Below are 27,927 nucleotides of genomic sequence, written 5' to 3'. Positions count from 1 at the left end.
GAAAGGCTTGGAAAAAATTATATTAAGTGAAGGAATTTGGATCTTGAATACAATGAGCAGCCCTCAGAAGGTATAAAATGCCTGTTTCCTATTTACTTCTGAAAGACAGCTTTCCAGATGCTATATGGGGAATGTGGAGAAGGCTCTAAGAAGTTAGGAGTCCAGCTAAGAAGTGTGTGCTAACTTGTGCAGAAGACACTGGTAACTTGTCTCCTATTTTGGAAACAGAGTGAGCAGGAAGCTGCCCCTAAGTTGGAAGGAACAGAACTAATGCTAAGGCCTCTGGCTCCGGTGACTGGCTGGGGTTGCCATTAGGTGATTGTCTTTGATATTTGATTCTGGTTGCCATTAGGTGATTGTCTTTGATATCTGATTCTATCGCTTTCTTAGCTCTCACTAATGAGATCTTATTTGCATAACAATGGCAAGCTTGACATAGATTTTTTTTTCCTCCCCCTAACTTTTCTCTGCAGTGCTGCTTGTGGGTGATAGCACAAGTAGATTCTTACAAACAGCTCAAAGCATCTGGCTCCCCTCATCCTGCTTGAGTTAGCATATTCTGCTCTGACCGCTGACACAGGAGGCTCAATAAACCATTGTATTGTAACTCTTTCCAAGCCTTATTACTGGACCAGAAGCCATCTGACCATTGAGTTTAAAGAATGTCTACTAAGCATTTAATTTTACAGCTTCCACCAAACACTACAGGTAAATAGATACAGTAAGCAATAGAAATAGTAATTCTCTACAGTCCTCCTTATTCAGCAAATTCCAGGAGGCACATCTATTCTTTTTAAGCATGTTGTTTGAAGGAACAGCTCAGGATGTCATATGCAGGAGCCTGGGTTTGCTGAAGCCATCCTGTGCACAAGAGAGCAAGCCTGGTGATTAAAATGACCCCATTACCTAGGATCATTTACAAGTCCAACATCCTCCTGTATTGTCTCTCATTGGTTTGTGTGGTCTGCTGCAGAAGAAGTAGCAAAGAAATATTCTCCAGTTCCTCTGGCCTCTTCTGTTGACCTTTTTAAGCGATTATACAATTGAGCTGAGTTCTCAAAAGGCCACCTAGGCTCTAGCTCCCAATTACTCTCATGACTGAATTTTGGTAGCAATCTGAATTATAGATGATAGAGATAGAGATGTGTATTCTTTTCTGCTTAAATCACCACGTACAGGCCTTACCCTCCAGCCAGTTCTGTGACTACCCTGGGCCTGTTTCTTAGCAAAGTATCCCTGGGTTGTGTCTGGGTCCTTCCTCATCAGAGCAGAGCTCAGGCTCCATGTATGCAGTTGTCTACTAGCATGCTAGGCGAGCGTTCCCTCTATTCTGAGCACCATAGGAATTAGAGGATGTAGGTACCATTTGGCAGTTTCAGTGGCACTTATTGAAAGGATAGATCTGATTTTCAATAAGATATCCTGCCCCTATTTGCCCAGTAACAGACCTATGTGGGAAAGGGTAAGAAGGAACAAAAGCCCTTTGGTCTCAGCATAAAAAACTGTCTGTCTGTCTGTCTATCTGTCTGTCTGTCTGTCTGTCTGTCTCTCTCTCTCTCTCTCTTTCTTCCTCCCTCTCCTTCTTCTTCTCCTTCTCTCCTCCTCTCTCTCCCTCCCTTATTTCTCCTTCTCCCTCCCTCCTTTCTCCCTCCTTTCTCCCTCTCTCCCTCACCCCCCCCACTTCCTTCTCCACCTCCCTCCACCCCCAACCCCATTGAATCTAATCTTAGAATACTTGTCTCCTGGCTCTCACAGTCCGGCAGAACCAGTGCCTTCCTCTTAGAACATGGTCCCTTCTCTGTTCCCTCTGGCTCAGGGCCTAGATGGCTCCTGCTGTGGGCCGGCTGGTGCTGGGCAGCTCTGATTTTCCCATCACCAACCCCCCACTTTAGTTAATTTTAGTAACTTGAGTTGCTATGGTGATGGTTCAGTGGGGGTTTTCGGTGGTTCTCTTTTGATTCAATCATTTGTCGGTCTGCCCTTTAAATTAAGCTTTTTCAATCCACATCTAAATCGAGGACGGAGATGTGCTTGGAATCGCAATCCATGAGGGCGCTCCAGTGCCACAGGGTATTTGAAACAGGAAATCAGGGTGGATGGTAGGACGCTTTGTTGTTGATGACTGGGACAGTGCCGTGAAACTTCTGGGTTTGAGAGAGGATGTGCCCAAAGGTATGTGGAGGCTGTAGCAGCAGTGCTGGAGGGATGGGATCCCAGGATCCCCCCAAGCTGAGTGTTCCGGGGTCAGGCCTGTGCCTGGCTTTTGTTTCTGAATCCCAACTGGTCTTTTCAGAACCAGCCAGACTCCTCCTCCTTTCTCAGAAGATGAGAGCCTGGACATTCCTGAGAATCCTAGCTGTCCTCCCTGCCTTCCCTCCTCTGTGCCATTCTACACCTTCCAGACACTTTTAGTCAAGTGTGAAAAGAGCATTAGATTTATTATATTTGCACAGAGGAAAAGAAGTAAACTCACCATGGGCACACAGCTCAAACTTAAAACAACGGTCCTTTTTTTTCTCTCTCTTTTTTGCATCAATATTACAGTCTGAACTCAGGACCTTGTACTTGCTCAGCTTGCTTGTTCAGCTGTCACATTACCACTTGAGTCAAGACTCCTGCCTGGCTTTTGGCTAGTTGTTCTAGAGACAGAGTCTGACATGTTTCTCTGCTTGAATTAGCTTCCAGACATGATCCCCTGAATCTCAGCCTCCTGAGTAGTTAAGACTACAAGCATGAGGTACTGATCCTAAGCTTAAGATAGTAGTCTTTATTATTCATATCAACTCTGTGGTAGCTACTGGATTTGAATCCCAGTTGTACAAATGAGGCTTATAAAAGCGGAATCCATTGCCCTGAATCACTCACGTAGTTCTTGGAAAAACTAGGACGTTACGGCAGTCAATCAAGCTCCCAAACCCAGACAACCACTGTACATCCTGCCTCCTTCCTCCTTCATGCTTATACCTCACTTTCACATGTGAGTAGACAAGCATGTGTGAATGATATTCACAGCTCGTGCAGATTTATCAGTCCATGACAGGGATGTGACAGTATCTCTACAAAGTGGAGGATTTTTATTTCCCTGCTTTATAAAGGAGAAAAATGAGCATTAGACCAGGGCCTCTGGGTGTTGGTCAGATGAATCTGGGCTCAAGTTTCAGCTCTGTTATTTCCTGATGAAGTGACCTGTGGGAGGTAACCTCCCTGTCTGATCTGTGAAGCTAAATGAAATATTCTCCACAAAGCACTTCCCATCAGAGATGCTTGGTGTAGAATATGCAGATTGTTGGGACATCCCAAGGCCACAGGGGCAGAGAGTACCTGTCCTCTGCAAATTGTCACTAATTGAGACATTGGATTCTCAGAGAAGAGCTAGCAAGATCCCCAGGGTCCTCTTTTAGTTACATTCTACTAGAAAGAGAATACAATGTCATACAAACACAGTGTACAGTGACAGGCAGAGACAAGTGCCATGGAGTCATATAAAGCATGGTAAGGGCATAAGATCATGTCTTCAGGGCCCAGAAACAACATTGGCCAAGGAGCAGAGACAAAGAGGAGGATGCCAAGGCCAGGAAGGAGGCACCGCATAGAAGACACAAGAAGATCCATGGTCCCAGATCAGGCATGAGCTCCATGTCCCAGAACCACAACAAGGATGCTTAGGCTGGTGGGTCTGCAGTTAGCAGTAGGCAGGGAGGGCAACAGTGGAGGGTCAGTGGTGACTGGGAACAATTTGGCTTTATGCTGAGTTTATGGGCAGCCCACTGGAGGGTGTTGAATAGTGATGTGAATGAATGACTGTTGTAGAAGGCGCGCCCCATATCTAAGTGGAAAGGGTCCTGTAGAGAGCCAGAGCAGAGGTGACACAGAGGTGACCGTAGCTAGAGAAGAAGATCTAAGGCAGCGGATGGCAGGACCTGGTATGCAGAGTCCTGATTGTCCCTGGACATGCCTTGCCTCTCCTGTCAGGCATCCTTTTCCTGCCCACTCTGGGACTGGAGCAAAATGAACAGCCCTGCCTCCCAGTGGGGCCTGGGTCATCACATTCAGATCTGAAATCTGAAGCAGCCGTGAGCTCATCATGGTCACCCAAGCTCCCACTGGGGAGCCCTGTGTATAATGCTTCTGTTATCAGCATGCTCTGAATTATTTAGTGTTCTGCCCTCAGCTCCAAGTGTACACACTCAGCACTTCCCTGGGTAATCGGGTTTGGGGGACAGAAGAAGCAGTGACATGCTCATTCCTCTGGGACAGGGAGGGAGAGCACACCAGGGCAGGCTTGGGCTCCTTGGGGACATGAAAAGGATCAGCCTTTGTCCTGAGTCTTTGGCACACATGGGAGATGAGATGCCAGATGGCACCCAGCTCTCCCCGGTGGCCTGTGCAGGGTCCGCTACACAACAGGAGACTCCAGGTGGTTGTCCAGCTCCTGATGATGATGCTCCATGAAAAGATGACTATGTGTGAAGCAAGTAAGATCTTGGGTTGACAGCACAGATTCTGGATCCAGACCAACCAGGCTCCTCTGGTTCTATGCTGGTTCTAACAACTGGTACTAATCACTCCACAGGTGTGTGTGTGTGTGTGAGAGAGACACAGGATTCTCAGCCTATGTGCCGGGCTCCTTACCCACAAAAGTCTAACCATACCACAGGTGTCATGTCAAAGCACCGTAACTTGGGAGGAGGGCAAAGGGGTTAAAGCCCAGAAGCAGAACTTACTCTTGCAGTTCTGCTACAAAAATCAGCATCTAAAACCAGGATGCTGACATGGCTGGTTTTTTGGGAGGTTTTTTGTTTTGTTTTGTTTTTCTGGCAGTCCTGTGAGACAGTCCATCTGTGCTGCCCTCCTGGATTCAGAAGGCCGCTGACAGCTCTTAGAAGCCTTGGTTTGGGGGGTGGGAGGGGCAGCTCAAGACTCTAGTCTCTGCCTCTGACTTTGAACAGCAGCTGACCTGTCTGTGTTCGTGTCTTCCCCCCTTTTCTGTGTCAAAATGGGATTTGGAGCCCACTGTGATCCCTTCCGAGTACCTAGCTTATCTTAGATCTGTATCACAATTACATCTGAAAATACCCTTTCCCAAATAAGGTCTCATTTTTGAGGTTCTGAGTGGATGTACTTTTCTCAGAAGAATACCATTCAATTGTCTATAGACTGTGTAGAGATTATTGTTATTATTATTAATTATAGTTCAAGTCAATTATAAGTGTCATGATGGTTGGTACTGTTGGATTTTCTAGTTTGAATCAGAAAGGAAGGGACCTTTTATAGGCAGTTCCTCATCCCAACTCTAAATTCCCCTGCCCCTTCTAGGAAGGTCGTGTTGTAAATGAGAGGCAAGTGGAGCTTCCTTCTGTAAATGCCTGGCCAAGGAGGTGAGCCATTGAGAGCCCTTGATCTGAAGAACTTTATAGGAATCCCATAGCAAGCCGATGCTGGATCGTACTCAAACTGGTGTGAAGTTGAGGGAGACTGAAGGTGTATCCCGAACAGAAAGGCTTCTCTTCCCAGGCTGGATATGGCCATGAGAAGGAAGGTGCAGAGGCTGGGAAATTTACCCAATAGAACCACCCCTACCTAATGACTCACTATAGACAGAGAAAAGGAGAACATTCAAGACAACACAGTGTTGTTCAAGCCAGGAGACTGGCTGTCTCCAGGGACTGTGTCCAGACTCCTATTGAACCCAGATCACTCATTTACATACCAGTTCTATTGAACCTGTCTCATTGTGGTTTGTGCTGCTGTCACAGAATACCACCTCCTAGATCACTGATAAAGCACAACGATTTAGTAAGAATTGTGAAGGTGGAGAAGTTCAAGACCCAGAGTCCACATCTAGTGAGGGCCTCCTTCCTGCATCATAGCATTGCCAAAGACATTGTACGGGTGAAAGGAAGAGACTGAGAGAGAAGGAGACAGTGGAGTGAGGAGAAAAAGATTATCTGCACTCATCCATTTATTACTCATCACCTAATCATCTCTGAAAGGTCCCACTTCTCACCTCTCTTATATTGGGGTGAGGGAGGAAAACCCAGTCTATAGTAGACCCTGACCATGAAGAGGGTTACACAGCGATTTGCAACACTATAGCTCCTACAGACTAGTGCATCTGTCTGTATGCTCTAGCACTGTTGGCAAAAAGCAACCTAAGGAGAAAAAGCAACCTAAGTGGACTAGGGTGAAGGATTGGTTGAATAAATCATGATGTGTCTGCATGTAAGATACATATAACTATACATTGATTATTATACATGGGATCCTATCTCCAATTAGACAGAAAAAAGCTGGAAGTAGAGGTGTACCTCAAGTGGTAAAACACCGGTCTTGGGCAAAAAAGCCTAGTGAGAGTGCAAGGCCCACTTCTGTTGCACAAAATAAAATAAATAAATGTGAGGTTAGTGGAGAAGGATGCTCCCGGACAGAAATATCTAAGCAGCATTGAATGTGTGTGTGTGTGTGCATCACCAACCATTTTGAAGGATCTGCACTGCAAAGTATAGCACTAGCCCTGGCCTGTTGCCTATTTAATAAATAGAGCTGGGCTCTATGACCATACTCTTTCCTAGATGTCTATGTATTGCCTTCTGTGGCTGCTATTATCCTCCAGTGTCAGATAAATATTTACTCTCTATCCTTTAACAGAAAGTTAGCCAACCTTGATCTATACCCAACTAAGAACTGCATTTATCTAGTAGAATGCTAGTAGATAAGGGAAGAGGAAGGCATTTGTCTGCCTTGAACATTTACATATTAGTTTAATTTTAATCATTAGCATAAATTTTTTATAATCAGAAGTTTCAATTTGGAAAGGGAAAATAGGTTGTAGGAGCCGGTATTAGCTGGTTTAGAGACTCAACTCTAAGGCTGTAGTTATACACATTGGTAATGACAGAGTGAAATACACAGAGTAGAGTCTAGAAGTGGATCCAAATCCATGTGCTCAATTGATTTGCAGCAAAGATGTCAAAGTGATTCACTAGGAAAAGACAGACTTTCTAACAAGCTGTGCTGGAAAAAACTGGTATCTAAATGGAGAGATGAAAAGAACCTTGACCTTTTCCTTGTGCCATAAACAGAAATTAACTTGCAGTCAATTGTACATGTAAATGGAAGAACTAAAGCTATCAAACTCCTGGGTAAAGATTTAAAGGGAGATTCTTGGGACAGAATATAAAAACACAAACCATTAAGAAAGAGTTGATACAATTGACTTCATAAAGAACAATTCCCTTGAAAACAACACTGTAAAGAAAATGACAAGCCAAGCCATGGCATGGAAGAATAGTTGCATGAACATTTATGATACAAAGGAACTATGTCCCAGAATTTAGGAAGCATCTTTACTGTTCAGTAATAATAAGCCAAACAATCCAGTTTTTAAAAAAAAATGGCAGAAGATTTGAATAAACACTTCATCAAAGCAAACAAGCAGTGACAAATAACACAAGGACAGATGCCCAGCATCACGATCATTAGGAAATGCGAATTAAACCTCAGAGAGGTTTTATCTAAAATTTAATGACTGATAATAATAAGTGCTGACAGGGATGTAGGACCCTGGGATCCCACACATTTCTGCTCAGTATGAAGCAGGGTGCAGAAGACCACAGCAGCTCTGGGAAATAATAGGGCAGTTTTTTGGTTGTTGTTTTTTTTTTTTTTTTAAATTTTATTTTATTTTATTTGAGAACATACTGTACAGAGGGGTTACAATTACATGGGCAGGATAATGCATACATTTCTTACCAAGCATTGCAGCCTCCTTTGTTTACCCTTCATATCCCTTCCCAGCCTCCCCCCTCCCCCCCACCCAATCATAACTCCCCCCCCACCGACATTGTAAAGCTGGTTTTGACATGACATTTTGTACTTCTCATTGTTGCAACAGGTCCACCTGAATCCTTAAACGACTTGTTTGTCCCCATCTCCTCCTTTTTTTTTTTTTTTTTTTTTTAATAAAGTCAGGTATTCGCTTCTCAGCCAACCCAGTAGCCTTGGTCCTTGGTATACCCAAGAAATATGAAAATACATGTCAGCAAAAAATATTTGGTTCTCCAAACTGGAAACAATCCAGTCCCCATCTCTGCTGGTGAATTGATGAATGTAGCATGCATTGATACATTCAGGCCACTGAATACTACTCAGCTGTGCAAAGGAGCAAAATACTAACAGGTGGAAACATGGATGGATCTCAGAGGCGGTGTGTTGAGTAAAAGAAACCAGTCACAAAAGGCCAGGAGCCTGTATGATTTTAATTCTGTGACTTTCTGGAAAAGGCAAATCTAGTTGGACAGCAAACAGACCAGAGGTTTCCCCATGGCTGGGAAGGAGGGGAGGAGACTGATTGCAGTGGTACACAAAGGAATTTAGGTGGTTGGGAGTACTGTATGGAAGGCTCCAGATGTTGATTGTCGAGGTGCTTATGCATCTGTTCACTTTGCCAACCTCCTCATACTGTACACTTTAGAGAGCACATTTTATTGTGCCTACATTATGCCTCACTGAACCTGAGTTTTCTCATTTGGAGAAAACCTTATTTTTATAAAGAAGAACAGGAGTTGATTTTTTTTTTCATTTGTTTTCTGAAGGAATGATAGTTTGAAGTGCAGCAAATATTTCAGAGCAGGAATTCTGGACTCAAGTCCAGGCTAGAGGCTAGGAGCCTCTCTTCAGTACGAGGTGTCCCCATGGGTGTGAGACAAGAAGACCGGAGCCCCAAGAGCTCCTGACACCTACAGGGAGAAAGAAAAGGAAAATAATGAAACAGAGACACACTGTCAGCCAAGAAAAGGCAAAGGAAGAGGACAGTATTTTTTTAAATAAATGGATATAATAGTAGTGACATAATGTAGAAAGTAGTGAACAAGGAAAAAGGTGCCTCCTTCTGAAACGTATCCATTTGTATCTCTTCTCCCTGGAAGCTCTCCATCCTTGTCCCCTGTGCCTTTCGCCTTCCAAAAATGTGCTGTACATCCTTAGACTCATCCATTTGGCATTGCTCTCATGAAATACTTGAAGCTGGATGAGTTTTTATAACCCTAAGCTTTGCTCACACTTCTGGGCTTTGCTTACAGTTATAAAGATTCAAGGGCCCCTGTTTGGTGAGGGTCTTCTTGGTAGCAGAAAACCAAAAGGACACAGGCTACCACATGGTGTAAGACAGATGTGTGTGTATGTGTGTGTGTGTGTGTGTGTGTGTGTGTGTGTGTGTGTGTGTGTCTGTTCTTGTTTTCTTTTCCCCTCCCCTTCATCACTAGTGTGCAAAGTCTCTCCCTCAGTCTCTCCATTGGCTGGCACTATGAGGTATATACATTTTCTCCTGGACATAGCCTAAATGTCATTACTTCTTATTGGGTGAGTTGAATGCTTGCACATCTTGAGAGTGGTTGAATTGTTTAAGCAGGTTTTGGCTGTCTCCATCCTCTTATGCTCTGGTGGCAAGAAGCATTTTCTCTGACACATACAGGGTGGTGAAGGAGTGTGGTGGGTTCTTGTTCTCCAAGGATATAGAAATAAAGTCGAGAACAGCGAGGACAGTTTTAGTAAGTTAACAAGTGTATTTGACAAAGGGAAAGCAAAGGCAGCTCAGGAGAGTAAGCAGTAGACTGAAACCAGTTGTCTGCCACATGGTCCAGGACAGCTCTTTTATTGCACCTACCCTTCTTTTCCTCCTCCTCTAAGCCATCTATTGGAATGTGATTACTTTATTTTTTTATTTTCTTTTATTGTAAAGGTGCTGTACAGAGGCATTACAGTTACATAAGGTAATGAGTATATTTCTTTTTGAATAGTGTTACCCCCTCCCTCATTTTCTCCTGCTTTCCCTCCCCCCCCCAAACTTCCACACACACACCCCTCAAGTTGTACAGTTCCTTTCCAACATAGTGTCTAGTGAGTATAGCTTTTGCATCGGTTCACCCTTTGTCTTACCTTTTCTGTGACTCCCCATCCCTTCCCTAAATCAGATAAACCTATATACAAGACAAAGAGTTGGTTTTCTTTTCCACATAAAGCCACCCAGGATTCAGTCTTGGGTCTCTACCCTTAACAACATTATCTAATCCTAATCACCTTATAAGTGCTTTACCTTTCAGCAACATAATTGGATTTTCTATCCACTTAGTACCTCACATGGGATATTGCAGATTGAGTTTTAACACATAAAAACTTGGAGACCATGCCTTTTTTTTTAAAAAGCAATACCCAAACCTTAGCAATTCTCTAGTGACTTTTTTTAAAAAGCAGTATATCTTTCCAGTCATTTCCCACATCAGTATATGTAATGCCTTGATTTTTTTTTAATTATAAGTGTTATTATGTGTATATACATGATTTATTAAGCCAGGCCTACAGTGATATACATTCAGATCATGTGTAGTATATTTTGCTGTTATGAACAGTGCTTTTATGAGTAGTTGTATTGAAAAGTTATTTCCTGGGCTGGGATATAGTGCAGTGGTGAAGTGCTGGTTTAGCATTCAGAATGCACTTAACATTGCAAAATAAACATGTTCAGTTTATATGATTTTTTTCCTGAATATATTGCATTCCCAGTTGCTTGAAGCCAGGGACTTAGAACCCACAGCTGTGAGCCTGGGGATGGAGAGCAGGTTCTACTCAGCTCGCTTCCTTCCTGCCTGGGTTTGCATTGGTTGACCCTCCACTAGCCGTGCCTGAACATGAATATTCCCAAGATCAGCAAAATACAAAATCAAACTTTACCTTGGTCTGCTGCAATAGAAGAGAAATAAATAGTAGTCTGTAGGAAATTGAATTTGCATATGGAAGGAGGAATTCTGTAGAAGGAAAGGAACAGCAAGTCACCCGTGTCGGCTGCCATAGTCCCTTCCACCAGTCTGAGCAGCACCTCTGAGGGACTTAATAAAAGGCCTGCTGGGAAACTGTTGTGATATATACACAAATGTGTGACAAGTTTGCACCCAGGAGTGATACCAAAGCCAGCCTGTCCCATCACCAGCCACCACAGGGAAACTTCCCTTTTGAGAGTACTCTGGGCTCTGCAGCTGGCTCAGAATCCATGCACTACAAGTTCAGGCATGATCAGAAATTGAAGGTGTTTGACAACAATATACAGGGCCATTCACGTGAGGTACAGCCAGAACAAATGGAAACTTCATTATCTGTGGACTATACACTTGGAACTCAGGTCCCAGGCAACTCTGATATTAGTAAGTTGGCTTAGCAGGCTCATTAAGCACTGAAGGAAAGTGAACCTAGTTAATGAATTAATACAAGATGACATTTGAAAGAGAGAGAGAGAGAGAGAGAGAGAAAGAGAGAGAGAAAGGGCAGGCTCCACTGAATTATACAACGTCATAATTCTCCAGCAAATGTGATCATCTCTTTCTTCTCTCCTGCCAGAGTGGGCAGGTCTGGAGAGAGCCTGCTTTCACAGTTTTAAGTGACATCGTTAAGATCTGTGAGCTGTTTACTTTCCATTTGCTTTAAAGGCTCCCACTTGTATTCATACCGCAGACGATTGAACCCAAGTCAGTGGTTTAGGGTCTCTGCACTCCATGTCAAAGCCCACCCACCCCACACTCCAAAAAGAAGGTTCTCAGCACTTCCACCACTGGTCCAGAGATGCTATTAAGGAGAGTACTAAGAATGTGAATGCTAAGAACTCACTAATGAGACCTGATGACAAATTTGGACCTTCCTGAGGCTGCCAGGTATGTCCTGCTGGTTGAGAAACCCATCACTTAAGAATTTTGAGAGCGAGCCAGGTGCTGGTGACTCATGCCTATAATCCTTGCTACTCAGCAGGCTGAGATCTGAGGATTGTGGTTCAATGCCAGCCTGGGGAGGAAAGTCTGTGAGACTACTCTCTGATTAACCACTAGAAAACCAGAAGTGGTGCTGTTGTTCAAAGTGGTAGAGTGCTAGCCTTAAACAAAAGAGCTCAGGGACAATGCCTAGGTCTGGAGTTTAAATCCTACAACCACCACCAACAACAAAAATTTTTTGAGAGTGACTCATAAGCACTTGTGGATTGGAGGACATTGGTAGCCAGTAGAGGTATGTCTGGATTCCTCACCCCAGGACCTCTTGGGAAATATCTAGTGGGCTTTGTTGTGGGGTTCCCAGGGCAGAGCATTAGGGACAAGGCTCAGCTCAAACAGTCTCCTCACCTCCAACCCACATGACCTGGATCCAGGGACTCAACCTCCCCATGCTTCCCTACCTTCATCTTAAAAAGAATGCCCACTTCATAAAGTTGTTATGAGGCACGGAGGGGCGGTAAAGCACACACTTGGGAGTATTAAACACACACTTGAATGTATCGCGCAGTGTCGGCGGCTGTTCTAAATGCTTATTGATTGCTGATTTATTTTATAGTCCAGAAGCATTGCTGTCTCCATTTTGCAGCCAGAAGGCAGGCAGCGCTGTCCTTACGGGACTGGGTTGGAACCCAGGCTGACTCCAAAGTCCCTGCTGGCCTGTGCTGTGCCAGTGCTCTATCTAGAAAGCTCAACACTGGCTTACTTCACAGTTACAGCAAGTTCTCCGTGCCCCTAACTGCCTTCCTTGTGTGTGCAATACTCTGTATTGCCAGCGGAAAATGATTTCCACCACAAGACCTCTCCTATTCCCCGGATGTTAATTATGCTTTCCAGGGCTGACTTTTTAAACAACTCTATTGAGGTCTCATTTACATAACATAAAAGTCACCCAGCTTAAGAATACAGGCAATGATTTTTAGTGAATTTTCCATAATCCAGTTTTTAGAATATTCTCATCATCTCAGAAAGATCCTTTATACCTAGTTATCATTAATCCTCATACTCAAGCACTCAACCACTGTTCTTCCTGTCCCTGTAACTTTGCCTTTCCTGGGCATTCCATATAAGCAGAATCATATAATATAGGATCTTTGGAGCCTGGTTTATTTTACTGCATAAGAGACTTGATGTGCTCAACTATATTTTATTACGCTTTGGGGTGATACACAGTAATCCAGCCTGATATCACAGTTTTGGCCAAGCTCTTCCAAATAATAAATAAATAAATAAATAAATGCTTCAAGCCAAGTGCCAGTGGTACAAGCTTGTAATCTTAGTTACTAAGGAGGCTGAGATACTAAGGACCAAGGTCTGAAGTAGCCTAAGCAGACAAATCTAATAAGTGAGTGCACAACACCCTAAGTTCTAGTCCCATTACTGGCACACATGCACACACACACAAAAGAAAAGAAAGATACACACACACACACACACACACACACACACACACACACAGACATATACACATGTAGGAAGGACAGAAAGAGAAAGAGAAGGAAAGGAAAAAAAGAAAGGAAGGAAGGAAGGAAGTAAAAAAATTAATTTCCACACATCTGTTACATGGCTAAGGGCACATATCTGTTATAGGCAGCCTTCAGTCTATCCTGAGTTATCATGAGTTGTATTTAAATTGTCATTGATCTGCTGAGTGTTTCCTTGTCTTCCTTCTGTGAAAATATGCCTACCTTTGCAAATGATGCCCAGAAAGCAAGGAAAAAATTACAGAATTCTTCTCAAGCCCCAAAGGGTACCTAATATATTTATTTGATATGATAGAGGGAAGCTTTGGGATTTGCAGAAAGGTGATGGCAGAAATTGGGTGGCATTGTGGGGAAAATGAATCACACATGCACTGGACAGTGCTGAGCTCTGCATCCTGAGCATGCCCAGTTCTTCCTCCGTGGAGAAGTCTCTGGAACCCCTCAACCATTGATACCTGCAGTCTACTGAAGATCTGGGTGTGATGAAGCCACCACTTGTTGTATATTCATTCTATAGGAAGTAGACATCTGGTGGTTCTGACTGTTCTGACTGTTATGCATAGCACTGTCACCCACATTTGCATGCAAGTTTTAGAGCTAATTTAAAAGGTGAAGGGTGCAGGGAAATGGATGGATCTAGAACAAATCTTGTTAAGTGAGATAAGCCAAGCTCAGAGACACAAACAGCATGTTTTCTCTTATGCAGAAACTAAAGCTAAAAAACTGGGGATCTGAGCGCCAGTGGCTCATGCCTGTAATCCTAGCTACTCGGAGGCTCAGATTTGAGGATGGCAGTTAAAGCCAGCCCAGGCAGTAAAGTCCATGGGACTCTTATCTCTAATGAACCACCTGAAAACTGGAGGTGGTCTGTGGCTCAAAGTAGTAGAGCACTAGCCTTGAGCAAAAGATCTCAGGCACAACCCCAAGCCCTGAGTTCAAGGCCTACAAGTGACACACATACACACACACACACACACACACACACACAAATTAAAAATACACTGGGACATGATAAATTATACAGGACTCTTGGTATTCACACATAGTGAGACCAAAGGAGATACTCTTAGGAGAGGAACACAAAGTCACAATGCCTATGTGCATCTGATCATATAAAGTAATAGTTATCTTAATGAATTCCAGGAAATGGAAACGTTTTTTTTTTTTTTCTCTTGGTTGCTCTTTTTCTTTTCTTTTTGTCTTACTTGTTCATTTATTTGTCTTTGGGAAGGTAAGAGGAGGCACAGAATTGAAGGGACAAAGGGTGAACAAATGCAGCAGTGCTACTCACTAGATGCTATGTTGAAAATGAACTTACAACTAGTAGGTGGGGATGGGAGGGACAAACTGGGGAGAGTGAGGGAAGGGGTGACATTGTCCAGAAAGAAATGCACTCATTACCTGACCTATGTAACTCTAACCCTCTGTACATCACCTTTATAATAACATTTTTTAATTTAAAGTAAAAAAGAAAAAAAAGGGTGGGGAATGTGACTTAGTGGTAGAGTGCTTGCCTAGCATGCATGACGTCCTGGATCCGATTCCTCAGTATCACATAAGCAGAAGAAGTCAGAAGTGGCGCTGTGGTAGAGGGCTGCCTTTAAGCAAAAAGAAGCTAAGGGACAATGCCCAGGACCTGAGTTCAAGCCCCAGGACTTGGGGGTGGGGGGACGGGGATGGAAAACAGTGAAGGAGGGCTGACTTGTAACCCTCTCTTCTTCATCTCTCCTCTCTGGGGTTGCTCAGAACCAGGCAGTGGACAAGTGTTTGTGACCTCCGAGAACCAGCTGGTATACTACCCCAGCATCACCTACGCCATCATCGGCAGCTCTGTCATTTTTGTGTTGGTGGTGGCCCTGCTGGCACTCGTCTTGCATCATCAGCGGAAGCGGAACAACCTCATGACGCTGCCCGTGCATCGGCTGCAGCACCCGGTGCTGCTGTCCCGCCTGGTGGTCCTGGACCATCCCCACCACTGCAATGTCACCTACAATGTCAACAATGGCGTCCAGTATGTAGCCACCCAGGCTGAACAGAATGCCTCCGAAGTAGGCTCCCCGCCTTCCTACTCACAGGCCCTGCTGGACCAAAGGTAAGTGAGGATAGATAGAAGAGAAGGGCAGGGGCTAACAGAGGAAGGACCTGGCTGTCCTAGCTTTTACCTTGTGCCTGGCACAACAACAATTGACATTTGCCAAATCCTTGCAGAATTCTCCCAGCTGTCATCCCATTTCGTTTTCTCAACACCTCATTAACACTGGACATTGATACCTCATGCCTGTAATACTAGCTACTCAGCTGACTGAAATCTGAGGATTGCAGTTCTAAGCCAGCCTAGGCAAGAGAAGTCTGTGAAACTCTTATCTCCAATTAACCAGCAAAAAGTCATCAGTGGTGCTGTGGCTCAAGTGGCAGAATGCTAGGGAAAGCTCAGGGACAGCACCTAAGCCCTGAGTTCAAATTCCAGAACTGGCAGAAAAAAGAGGGGGAGGAAGGGAGTAAGGGAAGGAAAGGAAGGAAGGAAGGGAGGAAGAAGGAAGGAAGGAAGGGAGGGAGGGAGGGAGGGTAAATTCACTGAGGGAGGTTCTAGATCTGTCTGGGTGAACAGAAGAGGAAATCCAGACCCTAGGCTTTTAAGTTAATGTGTCTGAGGACATGGAATATGATCCCAGATGCCTTGGAGCCCTGCTGCTCCTTGGTTAATCCACAGTGGCTCATGTTAAATTTCCTACCAGTCCTGGGTCTCACTTGGCTCCCAGCACCTCTCAAAGGTTTGGTTAATGTTTTTTGACTGGATGAGAAAATAAATGAGTCCCCTAACTTTGCTTGACTTCATCTAAAAGATGGATGAAACTCTTAAGCAATGGAATTCTTATGAGAATGGCAGCCTATAAGAAACCTCAAGGCAGAGAGTTCTGTGGATGAAATGACAAAAGGAGTTAAATGGTGCCTCTGCAGCCTTCCCTTCTCTCCTTTGATGACCCCCAAGATAATCCAATGATCCACCTTTCTCTTTTCCATACTTTTCCTGGTGAGTGTGTGTGTGTGTGTGTGTGTGTGTGTGTGTGTGTGTGTGTGTGTGTGTGTGTGTGTGTGTGTGTGTGTGTGTGTGTCTGCGTGCGCATACGCGCACACACACACGTATACTAGTCCTGAGGCTTGAATTCAGGATCTGGATATTCTCCCTGAGCTTTCTTGCTTAAGGCTAACACTCTACCACTTGAACCACAGCTCATTTCCACTTTCAGTGGCTAATTAGAAATAGGAGTCTCACAGACATCCCTGCCTGCTTTGGCTTTGAACTGTAGTCCTCAGATCTGAGCCTTGTGAGTAGCTGCGATTCTAGACATAAGCCACCAGAGCCCATCTCTATACTTTTCTTTAGCGTGTGTGTGTGTGTGTGTGTGTGTGTGTGTGTGTGTGTGTGTGTATGTTTATGTTTATGTATGAGTATAAAACCTAAGGCCTTACACATACTTGATAAGTGCATGTTCTTCCACTGAGTTATCTCACTAGCATTCCCTCCCCTAACCCCGCCGCCATAGCCCATTTTAGAAACCTGTGGACTGCAGGTGTCTGGGCCCTTCTGAGTCTACTGTTCCCATATCCTGCCCTTCAGAACTCTCCCCTGCAGCCTTCTACCTCGGAGACCTGAGGTGCATTGTATATTGCATCAGGAATCATACACCGGGGTGGCTAGACACCTTCCTGGATCCTTTCCAGTGGCAACTCTTCCTGTCCTCACAGAAGACAAATAAAGCTTCCAGGGCCCAGGGGGAAGAGCTAAAACCAAAATATCTTTTCTGTTGAAACTATTTTCTTTCAAGCAAAGTACATGTAAAGAGAAGGGGTATCAAAAGGGTATTCTGTCACCCAAGTCCACAGGAAGTGCTGGATTTAATAAGAACTCCCAACTTCTGTGGCCCCGTCAAAGGCTCTCTCAAGATGCAGCCCAGCCTCTTTGCCACAGGACATTTAGCTAAGAGAGCAAAGCACCTCTCACCTAAGCTGACCCGGGGTGTTGTCTGGAGACATTATTCCAAGTCCACCACCTGAAGGATGTGGATTTGGCACTGACCAGGACAGGAGCAAGCCAGTCTACCCTGATCCTTCTGTTCTGTCTTGTTCCAGACCACTGGCTGTTCTGGTCTTTGTACTTGGAGGGAAGATCTCATATCTCACTAGAAGCATCAGCTCAGAAACAGGCTGATGTTGGAGCTAGGCCCAAGTCTCCAGCATGTCTGACTCTAATGTATCTTCTTCCCCTCATCCCATCCTTGCCTCTCTCCTGCTACTGCCTCCCCCTTTTTCTCTTTTGCAGACCTGCATGGTATGACCTTCCTCCACCACCCTACTCTTCGGACACTGAGTCTCTGAACCAAGCCAACCTGCCTCCTTATCGCTCTCGGTCGGGAAGTGTCAACAGTGCCAGCTCCCAAGCAGCCAGTAGCCTCCTGAGTGTGGAAGACACTGACCAAAGCCCAGGGCAGCCTGGTCCTCCAGGGGGCACAGCTGAGTCCAGGGACTCTGTGTCCAGGCAGGGCACCGAAGAAGTATAAAATTCAGCTATTCCAAAGTCCATTATGGGTTAGTCTGCTCCAACTTGTTCCAGTCGAACAACGTGTGATCGTGGGAAGCTCTCTTAAGTTCCTTCAAGGATATCTCAAGATTTGGGGCAGCATCTGCCTCTCTCCCCTCAGATCTGAGCACGTTTCATTGGAGGAGAACCTGAACCTGACATTTTTCCAGCCACTCAGTTGACAAAATGCATTGTCATCTTTTCTATAGAAAGAAGTCCTTCTTCCTTCAGGCCTTAAACATCACAAGCTTACAATTCCTGTAATTCTGTAACTGTTGGAACCTCTCTTGCGTATAAGCGGCAAGTTTGAGGTGATTTTTAAGTAGTCTTTGGGGAAAACAGCATTTCTATGGGGTGGGGGAGTTCAGGAGGGACAAGGACATAGGATCAAGTTCTCTTCTAGGCTGTGACCTTCCAGGTTCATTTGGGAATTGGGGCTGGATGATCCCACCAGGAGCCCATCATTGAATGGAGACAGTGGCCAAACACAACTTTAGACATGAGCTATCAACAGTGACATTTTGGTTTCTTGAAGTATCAGAAACCCTCTTCCCTAGATAGAAGAAAATTGGCCCTAGAGATTAGTCTTAGACTCCTCCATTTGAGGGCTTTCTCTGGCAGTGTAGATCATACTATTCCCATCTCAACCCAGAAAAGAGTCCCTGTCATGAGTTCTTAGCTCCTAACCTGCATCCTGCCAGAGCCTGAGCCTGCCTTGGACCCACAGTTCAGTCTCCAACTTCTGAACCGGTATCTTCTCAACTGGCCTGCGGTAGCCAAGGGTTGAGCCAATTTGAGTGAGCCAAAAGGTGACCTGCCCTTTGTCCAGTAAACCATAGTTGTGGCCGTATCTTGCTCATTCATGCAGCTTCCATGTGAGGTTTTTAAGTTCCTTTAACACCTGAGAGTCTTGTTTTATCTGTGCACTAGAACTTGAGCATACTGGTTTCTAACATGTTAGAGCCAAATTCAGGACTGCATATACTCTTCTTCCCAAGGCCCTAAGACTAGCACCTCAAGTCAAGGTGAGAATTAGGTCATGCCTCTCCTAATACTCCAGCAGAGTTTCTCCTCTGAGAGACATGGGCAGCAGACGATTTGGAGTCAAGATTTTCCATTTGGATTTTTTTTAATCCCTTAGAAATGCATTTAAAACAGTGTGTTTGGGGTTTTTTTTTTCCCCGTTCTAGTTAAGGGACTATTTATATGTGTATAGGAAAGCTATCATTCTTTTTTTGTTGTTGTTTTAGTTTGGTTTTTCTTTCAATGTAGTCCAAGGAAAAATGCAAAGGAGATCACACTTTCGCCCCACCTGGTCCCTGGATGTCACCCTTGACTAACCCTAGTATTGCTGCATGTTTATCGAGTTCTTAATGCAGAAAGAGGGGTGCATACTCCAGTTCTTAGTTTCTATTTATTCTAGTTTTCCTGTTTGGTAATGCCCCCAGCCAGCCACAGGACCCACCCATGAAAGATACATGGGTTAAAAAGGCAGGTACTATTTGGCAAGAAAAAAAAATCCTAATACTGACTAACCTGGAACAAAACTGGAACCACGTGGAGCCTCTGAATGGAGCTCTCACCTGTTCAAGGTTCTTTCCACAGCAGAAGAAATGCTGAAGAAGACAGTCTAAAGATCAGGCGCCAGTGGCTCCTGCCTGGAATCCTAGCTACTTGGGAAGCTGATTGCTGAGGATCATGGTTCGAAGCCAGCCCAGGCAGACAAATCCTTGAGATATTTATGTCCAGTTAACCACCCAAAAAAAGCCAAAAGTGGAGCTGTGGTTCAGTTGATAGAGCACCATCCTGTTGTATAGATTTTTTTTCCTCTTTTAACCAATACACAGTATCTACAGGAAAACCAGCCATTGAGGGTTTTGTTTTTTTTGTTGTTGTTTTTGTTTTTTAAGTAAAGGAATCTAGGTGTTGTGTCTTTCATTTTTAAAGTAGTGCTTGAGTTGTTTTCTGAGTAGTCCAGCCAAGAGCTTGGATGGTAGAGAGAGTGCCTGGCTGCTCATCTCATCTCTGAGTCAGAGTGGCTTTACTTCCCCCGCGCATGGGCTTCTGCTTCTTTCTGGTGCTTTAAAAGTTGTTGAGAGGAAAGGATTCTAATTTTAATCAAGCATACGGGTGAGTTAATCTCACCTGCTTTTCCGCTTCAGGCATCTTAGGAAAAACAAATGGTTTTAGAAGATAAGGAGAGCCTACTAATGATTTAAAAAACAAACAAACAAACAGGAGGGCATTTTTATTATAGATTTGGTTTTTAATGGATTTTTAAAAATATATATATATATTATATGATAGTAAAACCACAGGATTTAGGGGTTGTTCCTCCCCATCCCACCCCCCACTCTTCTTAAGATGTCAGATAGGTGGTTAGCAATATTTTTGACTCATTCCGAGGAGGAATAATCTCTGCTCTTTTTTCTCAAATGAGATCAGCATTTTATTTTAGCATTAAGATAGTCTCACTGTGGTTGCTAACTTATCGCCCGACTCAACTCTCTCTACCATGAAATTGACATTTTTTTTAAAAAATGCAACTCAGTGGTTAATAAATAGTGTGTGACGTTCAGAGTTAATGTAAACTGGAATGGTTGTGTGTGGTTGCTTTTTTGTTGTTTTGGCTAGGCTTGTTTTTTTTTAATTTTTATACTTTCAAATAAACTTGCAGTTTCATTCTTTCTATTGTCGTGAATGGTGCTTGACCTCCTTTCCTGCAGTACAGCAATAAAAAAAAGTAAGTAATAGTTTCTGTCTTAGCTCCTGCGATAAATTTATTTCACAATAAAATTTAAAATGAAGGCTATATTGATGGAGGCCTTAAAATATGAATGGTGATGAAGATCCTGCAGCTGATGAGACTGGAATGAACAGGTAAAGTTGTGGGGATTAACTAATACGTATTATGGGCCCTGGAGATGTTGAAAGATAGATGGTAGCTAATGTTGCTATAGCAATGTTCCAAGGATAGGGGCAAGGGGCTGTAATAATGGTTATAGGTTCTTAGCACATAGCAGAAGGCAGACTATACATCCTACACTGATGTGCAGTAATTAGTTCCAAACCACAAGCAACCAGATTGATCCCACTAATGAGAGCATCTTTATATTCTTTGAAGTCTGATTTGAGATCCCTAAGTCAATGGATACTGCAGGATAGATGCCTAGCAAGTCAGGATGTACAGCAGGTCACCACTGTCACCCATGGTAGCAGAAGTAATGACCTACAGAAGCATAGTTAGTTCATGTGTTGATCTATAGCTCTCATAAGAAGATGGAGCTATCCAATAGGGGTATCCAATTACTCAGAGCCTGAGGGTTTCCATAGTTAGACTTATCTTGGCTCCCACAGTCTCTTTGCTGTCTTCTGGGTCATCACCCTTCCAGCTGACCAACCCAATTGAATGGGCCAAAAATCTGACCTACTCCTTTGTCCAATGAGCCACACCCAGCCTGTCTTGCTCTCTCATACAGCTTCAATGATAGGCTCCTAAGTTCCTTTAATACTTGTCTATTTTACCTGTATGTTTGGATTGAAAATGTAGATTAAATAGGTGTCTGAGAAGAGCCAAAAGAGGATTTTAATGATCACCAAGCAAGTATTTGGGTTCATTTTTACATACTTAGTATACAGTTAGCCCTTTCTGATCAAATTCAGTGTCTGTGATCTATCTTCTGGATTGCATCTCTTCAGCCTAGTTTCAAAGTCTCTAATGCTCAGCTCACTCAGGATAAAAGTCAACGTAGTAGTCAATCTACAGGACCTGATGGATGCCATCTGGCTCTCTCTGACTAGCTAATCTCATCTGTTCTTGTCTCACATACTCTGTTCTATAGGTCTTGACCACTTGGCTTGCTCTGAAGCCCATCAATCATACTCTTAGCCCAAAACTTGCATTATCTCTGATGGAGCATCTATCTTTGGATATCTAGAATATTCTTTCCCATCAGGAGCCACTTAGAATCTTCATATTGATATCTTTAACACTTCAGCTGTGGCCTCACTGAGAATCCTGAAAAGATACATGCCACTCAAAGATTTTGAGTGATTCCTAGATCAAAGCAATACGTGAAACTTTCGAACTCGGGTTCCCAAAGAAACTAGGAAGTACAATTAGGAGGCATAGTATAGAAATAGTATTGAGACCAACATTAACATAATCTGTGAGCCAACCTAAAAGTTAAAAATAATATGCTGGAAGCCAGACATCAGTGATTCATGCCTATAATCCTAGCTACTTGGGAGACAGAGGTAGAGGAGATCACGTGTGGTTCCAGGCAACTCTAGAAGAAGTTCACAAGACCTCTGCTTTGCCATGCACAGTGGTACAAGAATCCTAAAATAGGCAGAACACAACCAAGGTGCATACCTAGACAAGAAGCAAGATATCTCAAAAATTACCAGTGTGAATGTCATGTGTGACTCTGAGGTAGGGTCCTTGCCTAGCAAGCGTGAAGCTCCAAGTTAAGGCTTAGTACTGCGAAAGAAATGATACATTGGAATGGGCAAAACTAGGACCTAGAGATTAAAATAGTACATGATGACGTGCCCATTTGGAGGCTGTGTATGAAGTGTGACTCTTGCAAGGAAACTTGAGCAAACCATTGTCTTAGAACTGTCTAGTTGGTGAGTCAGCTAAGTGTGTGGACATGTCTTGCAACTTAGCTAAAGGACCACAGGTTCTGTTTGGAAGGGGTGTTACCTCCTCAGAGATGACAACTGACCCCTTTTCCAAGCATGGAAAGAGTGACAGAAGTTGTAAGAAGAGAAAAAGTGTTGGTTTCCTTGTACATGAAAAATAAGCTGCTTCAACCACCCATCCCTCTTGTTGGAATCTGTTGCCAGGAAATGACTGAATGTGAATATCTTGACCCCACTTGCTGTTGGCTGAGATCTAATAAGTGGCTCTTTCATGAAAATGATGTTTGTGCTTGCTTTAGTATATCCGCTGGGATTAGTCAGAGCCACTACAAGCATTACAGGAGTAAGGGATTTGATATGAAAATTAGGGTTATACTGATGTAGGAAAGTGTTAGCACTAGTGAATCAAGACAGTCTCCCAAGATGGAGCTGGGACAGATGAAGAAACAAACTGACAAGGAAGGCCATGGAAGTGTCTCCAGTTTCCAAGATGGCCCTGCAGTACGGGACTCCATGGAGATCTTTGAAGCCACATGTCTGGACCAGCCCCCAGGACTTGAGCATAATGAGTTCTGTGGCACATCTGCTTTCCAGATCTCATGTGGAGTCCTTTCATTGGCACCTTTGCCCCTGGATGCACAGTAAGAAGAGCACTGTGGAAAATGTCCAAGAATCAGGTCCAAGCCAGGCAAGAGTTTCCAGGACGGACGCTGAACCCTCCAAACCCTAGGGTTCCTGTTAGGTAGGAAATTGGATTTTTTTAATGTATTTAATGAGAAAAGAAAATTTCATTTTTGACCTTCTCATTCCATTCTATAGCCAGAATTCATATTTTTTTTTCAAAACTGGAGAGACTCTTTTATAAAGTAAATTATTTGGACCATCTGTGTGGGCCCAGTCTGTGCTCTAGGACAACATAGCTTTCAAAGTACTTGTACTGTGTTGAGCCCAATAAAACCTCTTGCCCACTAAGTCCCAGGGAGACACATACAGTGACACTGGATGAGGAGGCTAAGCAACTTCAAGGTCAGTGGCTGCCTCCTCCCCAGACAGAAATGGCCAGTACATCGGCCATAGGTTTGCCTCTCGAGTCAGATGAGTTAGAAAAGAAAAAGTGTAGAAGGCCTCTGGGCCCCTCTCCCTAGTTTCTCCTTCCTGCTTAATTCACTGGAGTGAATTAACTAGGCAAGGCCAATCGAGTGAAAATATCAGTTGGACCATGTAGACCCAGAACAGAGCTTCCAGAAGGATTAATCCACCTTAGAGAAGTGATTTTAACCCAATGACTACCCTACTCTCTTGCCTTCTCTTTCTCTCCTTCCGCCATTCTCTCCTCTCCCTTGCTCTGCACCGCTGCCTACACTCCCATCCCTTGATGTTAAGACAAGACTGTTCATGCTCCTTGGAGAGAGTAGGGTAGTCAAGCGTCTTCAGAGTGTAATTCTGATTCTCCTCATTTGGAAGGTCTGAAGGTTGAGAAAGAAGATGTGACAGGAGACCTTCATTTTGGTTTTAATTAATAGCCATATTTTTTCTCACCAGTCTTTCCTGAAGAAAGCTATTCTTTGAGAATAAGTGAGCATTTAAGAGTTACCAGTCAATGGGTTACCATGATTTTACCTTTAGCCTTTTCCTCTATACTCAAACACTGAGTTTGCTCACTTCCAGGAAAGAGGTATTCAACCAATTCATACGTTGTTAAGTGACTTACAGTCTCTCTCATTTTAATCTATTGCGAGCGATTGAAGCAGCAGAGTTCATAGAAATGGGTTTTCATACTTCAACTCTCCATATAAATTGAGGGTTTCTATTTTGGATCTCTCCCTCCTCTTCAAGGTCTAGTAATACTGGGCTCCATTCCCAGTTAAATGTATTGGGAGCTGAGTAGCAGCTGCCCTACGATGAGCACAGTCCCCGTCTCTCCTTGCTGTCCCACATTCAACCCACTTCACTCTTAAATCACTTACCTGTCCCTCATCCTACTTGTCAAAACTTGGAGAGATCCAAGCTGGGAAATCTGTACCTGAACTTCTAACAGTCATTCACTTACTTGCTGGAAGAAACAAATACCAGAAATTAAGACCACCGGCAGCTTTATCAGATTTTTTTTGGTCCTCTTCCATGCCTCCATTTCTCTTTCTCGGAAATGGAAATATTATTTTTAACTGTCGTAAAATACACATAAAATTTTCACCATAACCATTTTAAGTGTACAAGTCAGTGGTATTAAAACATTCACACTGCCAGGCCGCCATCGCCCCAACCCATATCTAGATTTTTCACCTTCCATACTAAAATCTGAGTTAAGCCATAATTTTGTATGACCTCTTTGCCTTCACTGCAACCACTATTCTGTTTCTATGAATTTGACTCTCCTGGGTACCTCACATATTGGAGTCATACAATGTTGTTTTTCCTTTTGTAACTGACATTTCATTTATTATAATGTCTTCAAGGTTCACCTGTGTCATAGCATGCTTCAGAATTTCATTCCCTTTAGAAGTCAAATCAATAGTCTATTTTATAAATACATCACACTGTCTATCTGTTCATCTGTCAGTAAACATGGGAGTTGTTTCCACCTTTTGTCTATTGTAACTATTGTGAATAGTGTTGCTATACAAATGCTTATTTCAAGGCCCTGCTTTTTTTTCTTTTGGATATGGATCCAGAAGTAGCGTTAGCCCCATACTTTTGGAACATTCTTCTTAGGTTTGGGGAATTCTGTTCCCAAGCCTTGTTTCCTTTAGAAGAAACAAAAAATTCCTTTCTGGCTTCTCTTGGGAACTGAGGCCTAAATATTTAGCCTAGACTCAGCTAACAGGACCCACACATGAAGACTTGGCATTTAAAAGGGAGTGGTATAGTATAATTCCATATGGTGCAGAATAGGCTGAGGGTAGCCTAAGACCACCCGACTCCAGGCCATAGTAGGAGGGGTTGGGCATGTCAACAGAAGAGCACTTGGTTGTATCAGTGGGGTATCTGTTTCTTATGTGGCCTAGATCTTGTTTCTCTGGTCCTTCCCTCCCACCCCCATGTCAGAAATTCTCCAGGCTGCTCCATGAATTCCTTTTATGTCTATGCCAGAAAAAAAAAAAGCCTAGGTTTTATCATTTGCAGCAAGATCCTGACTAATCCGATATTGAGCACAGGTGGAATGTGGAGAAATGCATCCGGATTTAGACTACAAAAACCTAAGCTCAAGTCTCAGGCACTTGTGGGACTTGTCTGTCTTGCCTAAACTCAATGTGTGTCTGCAAAATGGTTGTAATGATCTTTACTTGTGGAGGCAGCAGGGAGAAAGTCATACAAATTACAAAGGCAAGTCCCTCGTGAAAGGCAATAGAAACTTTTAATGGGAAGTCATGACACAGCCATGCTACCAGTCACATGCTAATACAAACTGCCCTTGCTTTTAACTGCTAAGCAGTTGGGAAATTTGCATTACCCAGACTCCTTCAAGGCAAAAAGCAAAGCAAAACAAAATATAATGTGTTCTTTTATTGTACCACTGAAGATTGAATTTAATGCCTCACACTTGCTAGGCAAGCACTACCACTTAAGCTGTGGCCTCAGCTATTTGGCTTTACTGGTTTTGTTTGTTTGTTTTTTGTTTGTCTGGGTTTTTTGGTTAGGCCTGTTGCTTTTTCCTAAGCCAGTCTTGGACCAGGATCCTCCTACCGCTGCCTTCCAAGTAGGTGGGATTATAGTTGTCACCATGTTTCAACTTAACAAAATCTTGAAGGCACTTGCACCCAAAAGTTTCAGTGAGTCCATTCAGTGGCCTTTTCTGAGAATGAATAAGTATATGACAGCAGGAAGAGGGGAAATAGAGACATATCAGATATCTCCTGCCTATCTGAATGGCTAGTGGTAGGACAGCAATACTAATAATAGTAGCAGCAGTAGGAGTACCATTCAAACATATCATCCTAGCATAGTGGGATTTGGCAAAACATTACTCACAAGCCAAATCTGGCCCACAACTTTTTTAAATAAAGATTTATTGGAACACAGTCATGCCCATTTATTTGCTGCTTTGGGGCAAAGATAAAGCCTGGAACAGAGCCCATCATAGACCCCAATGCCTAAAATTAAATTAAAATTAAATGTGCGTGTCTCTTACTAGAAAAAGTTGCCAACCCCTGTTCTAAAAAGATAGACCTGGGAGATGGATACCCATTTGTAGATTTTACCCATTTGTAGGTTGAAAAACTAAGGGTCAAAGGTAGGAGCATATTCTAAGACCCAAAGGTAGTAAGGCTCAATCACAAATTTGAACCCAAAGACCAGGCTTCCATCACTCAGTTTTAAACTCACTATTGGTTTGTTTGAGTAATGTTTCCTTTTTTCCTTTTTGGCTATGTCCTCAGGGGAGGCTGGTGCCTGGCAGACACCTCTTCACTCTTTTATGGACGTGTCCACTTCCTGCCTCTTGGCTGTCCATCAGAACTGGATATTTCTTCCCCAAGCTCACTTGATGACAGACTTCCTGTCCTCAAAATCAACTGGTTCTAAATGATGGGAGATTCGTGTAGATTTGGAAGGTGGATCTAGGGTCCCAGAAAAACTCACCAGGAAGGGCTGGCTTTGCAGAAACTCTTCCTTTTGGACTGTCATCTCCAGGACATTTGCTCACGTGGCTTTGGTGTCCCTGTATCACACCCACACTTCAGGGAACCCTCGGCTCCAGATGGTATTTTGGTATGTTGCTCTACTTATGTGAGTCCAAGGCTTGTTTGGGATAGATTAATCTTTGCCAGACTGTCACTAGTACCACAGCATATGGTTCCCCAGAAAGGGATTCTCAGGGTGGGCTCCTACTCACTACCTGTCAGGACAGAACTAAAAAGGGAGAGAGCCAGAGGATGGCCACTCAGAAGAACCAACAATCTCTGTTCTGCCACCCTCCCGGTTCAATCTCTTCTTCACACCTGTGGTCTTCAATTGGCTTTTGTCATCTTAATTCTAAGGTCATGTAACATTTACGTGTTGGGGAAAACAGATGCCAAGAGACAGTCTGGGAACCCTGGCAGATGGGTCTGCAGATAAAGAGTTGGGGCATTGGTGTGAAGCATGCAAGAACTGATTTTGAGGCCTGTGTTCTGCTCAGAAGCCTCTCCCAAGCAAATGAATGCATATAGAATGATACTTATTATCCAATTCCCACCTTCCCTCCCTGCCACCAGTCAGAATTAACTAATTTATCATCTCAGAGTTTGCCAGAAGGATCCCCTGTCATACTTAATTCCCAAAGATAGACAAGTGAATGCCAGACTTCTTGGCCTCTGCATGCCTCCATCCCACCCCCAGGATTTTTCTTGTTTCCAAAATTTCCCTCCATGTAATCTTGGAAATGGTAGAGCAGCAGAACACCAACCCAGGAGATTCTGCATCTACAGAGCCT

At 43.6% G+C, this 27,927-nt stretch overlaps 1 protein-coding gene across 2 annotated transcripts in view; it reads left to right on the top strand.

The window, feature by feature from the left end:
• The window catches only part of Ldlrad3 (low density lipoprotein receptor class A domain containing 3), a 252,056-nt gene extending 224,471 nt beyond the window's left edge, over positions 1 to 27,585 (top strand). The window contains exons 5-7 of one of the 2 annotated variants that reach the window (XR_006149233.1): positions 15,038 to 15,383; positions 17,613 to 17,937; positions 27,575 to 27,585. Coding sequence is in view for 1 of the 2 variants with exons in the window: in XM_042691631.1 (XP_042547565.1) it covers positions 15,038 to 15,383; positions 17,613 to 17,850 (584 nt within the window). In the remaining variant the exon portion in view is untranslated. Of the gene's footprint in view, positions 1 to 15,037; positions 15,384 to 17,612; positions 19,148 to 27,574 lie in introns of those variants that run through there. The other variant, XM_042691631.1, reaches the window with a different exon arrangement.
• Positions 27,586 to 27,927: the final 342 nt, after the last annotated feature.

The sequence above is a fragment of the Dipodomys spectabilis genome, unplaced genomic scaffold (genome assembly GCF_019054845.1).
Source record: "Dipodomys spectabilis isolate Male_0828 unplaced genomic scaffold, ASM1905484v1 ptg000145l, whole genome shotgun sequence".
NCBI classification, from domain to species: domain Eukaryota; kingdom Metazoa; phylum Chordata; class Mammalia; order Rodentia; family Heteromyidae; genus Dipodomys; species Dipodomys spectabilis.
This window is presented reverse-complemented; position numbering and strand designations above follow the sequence as displayed.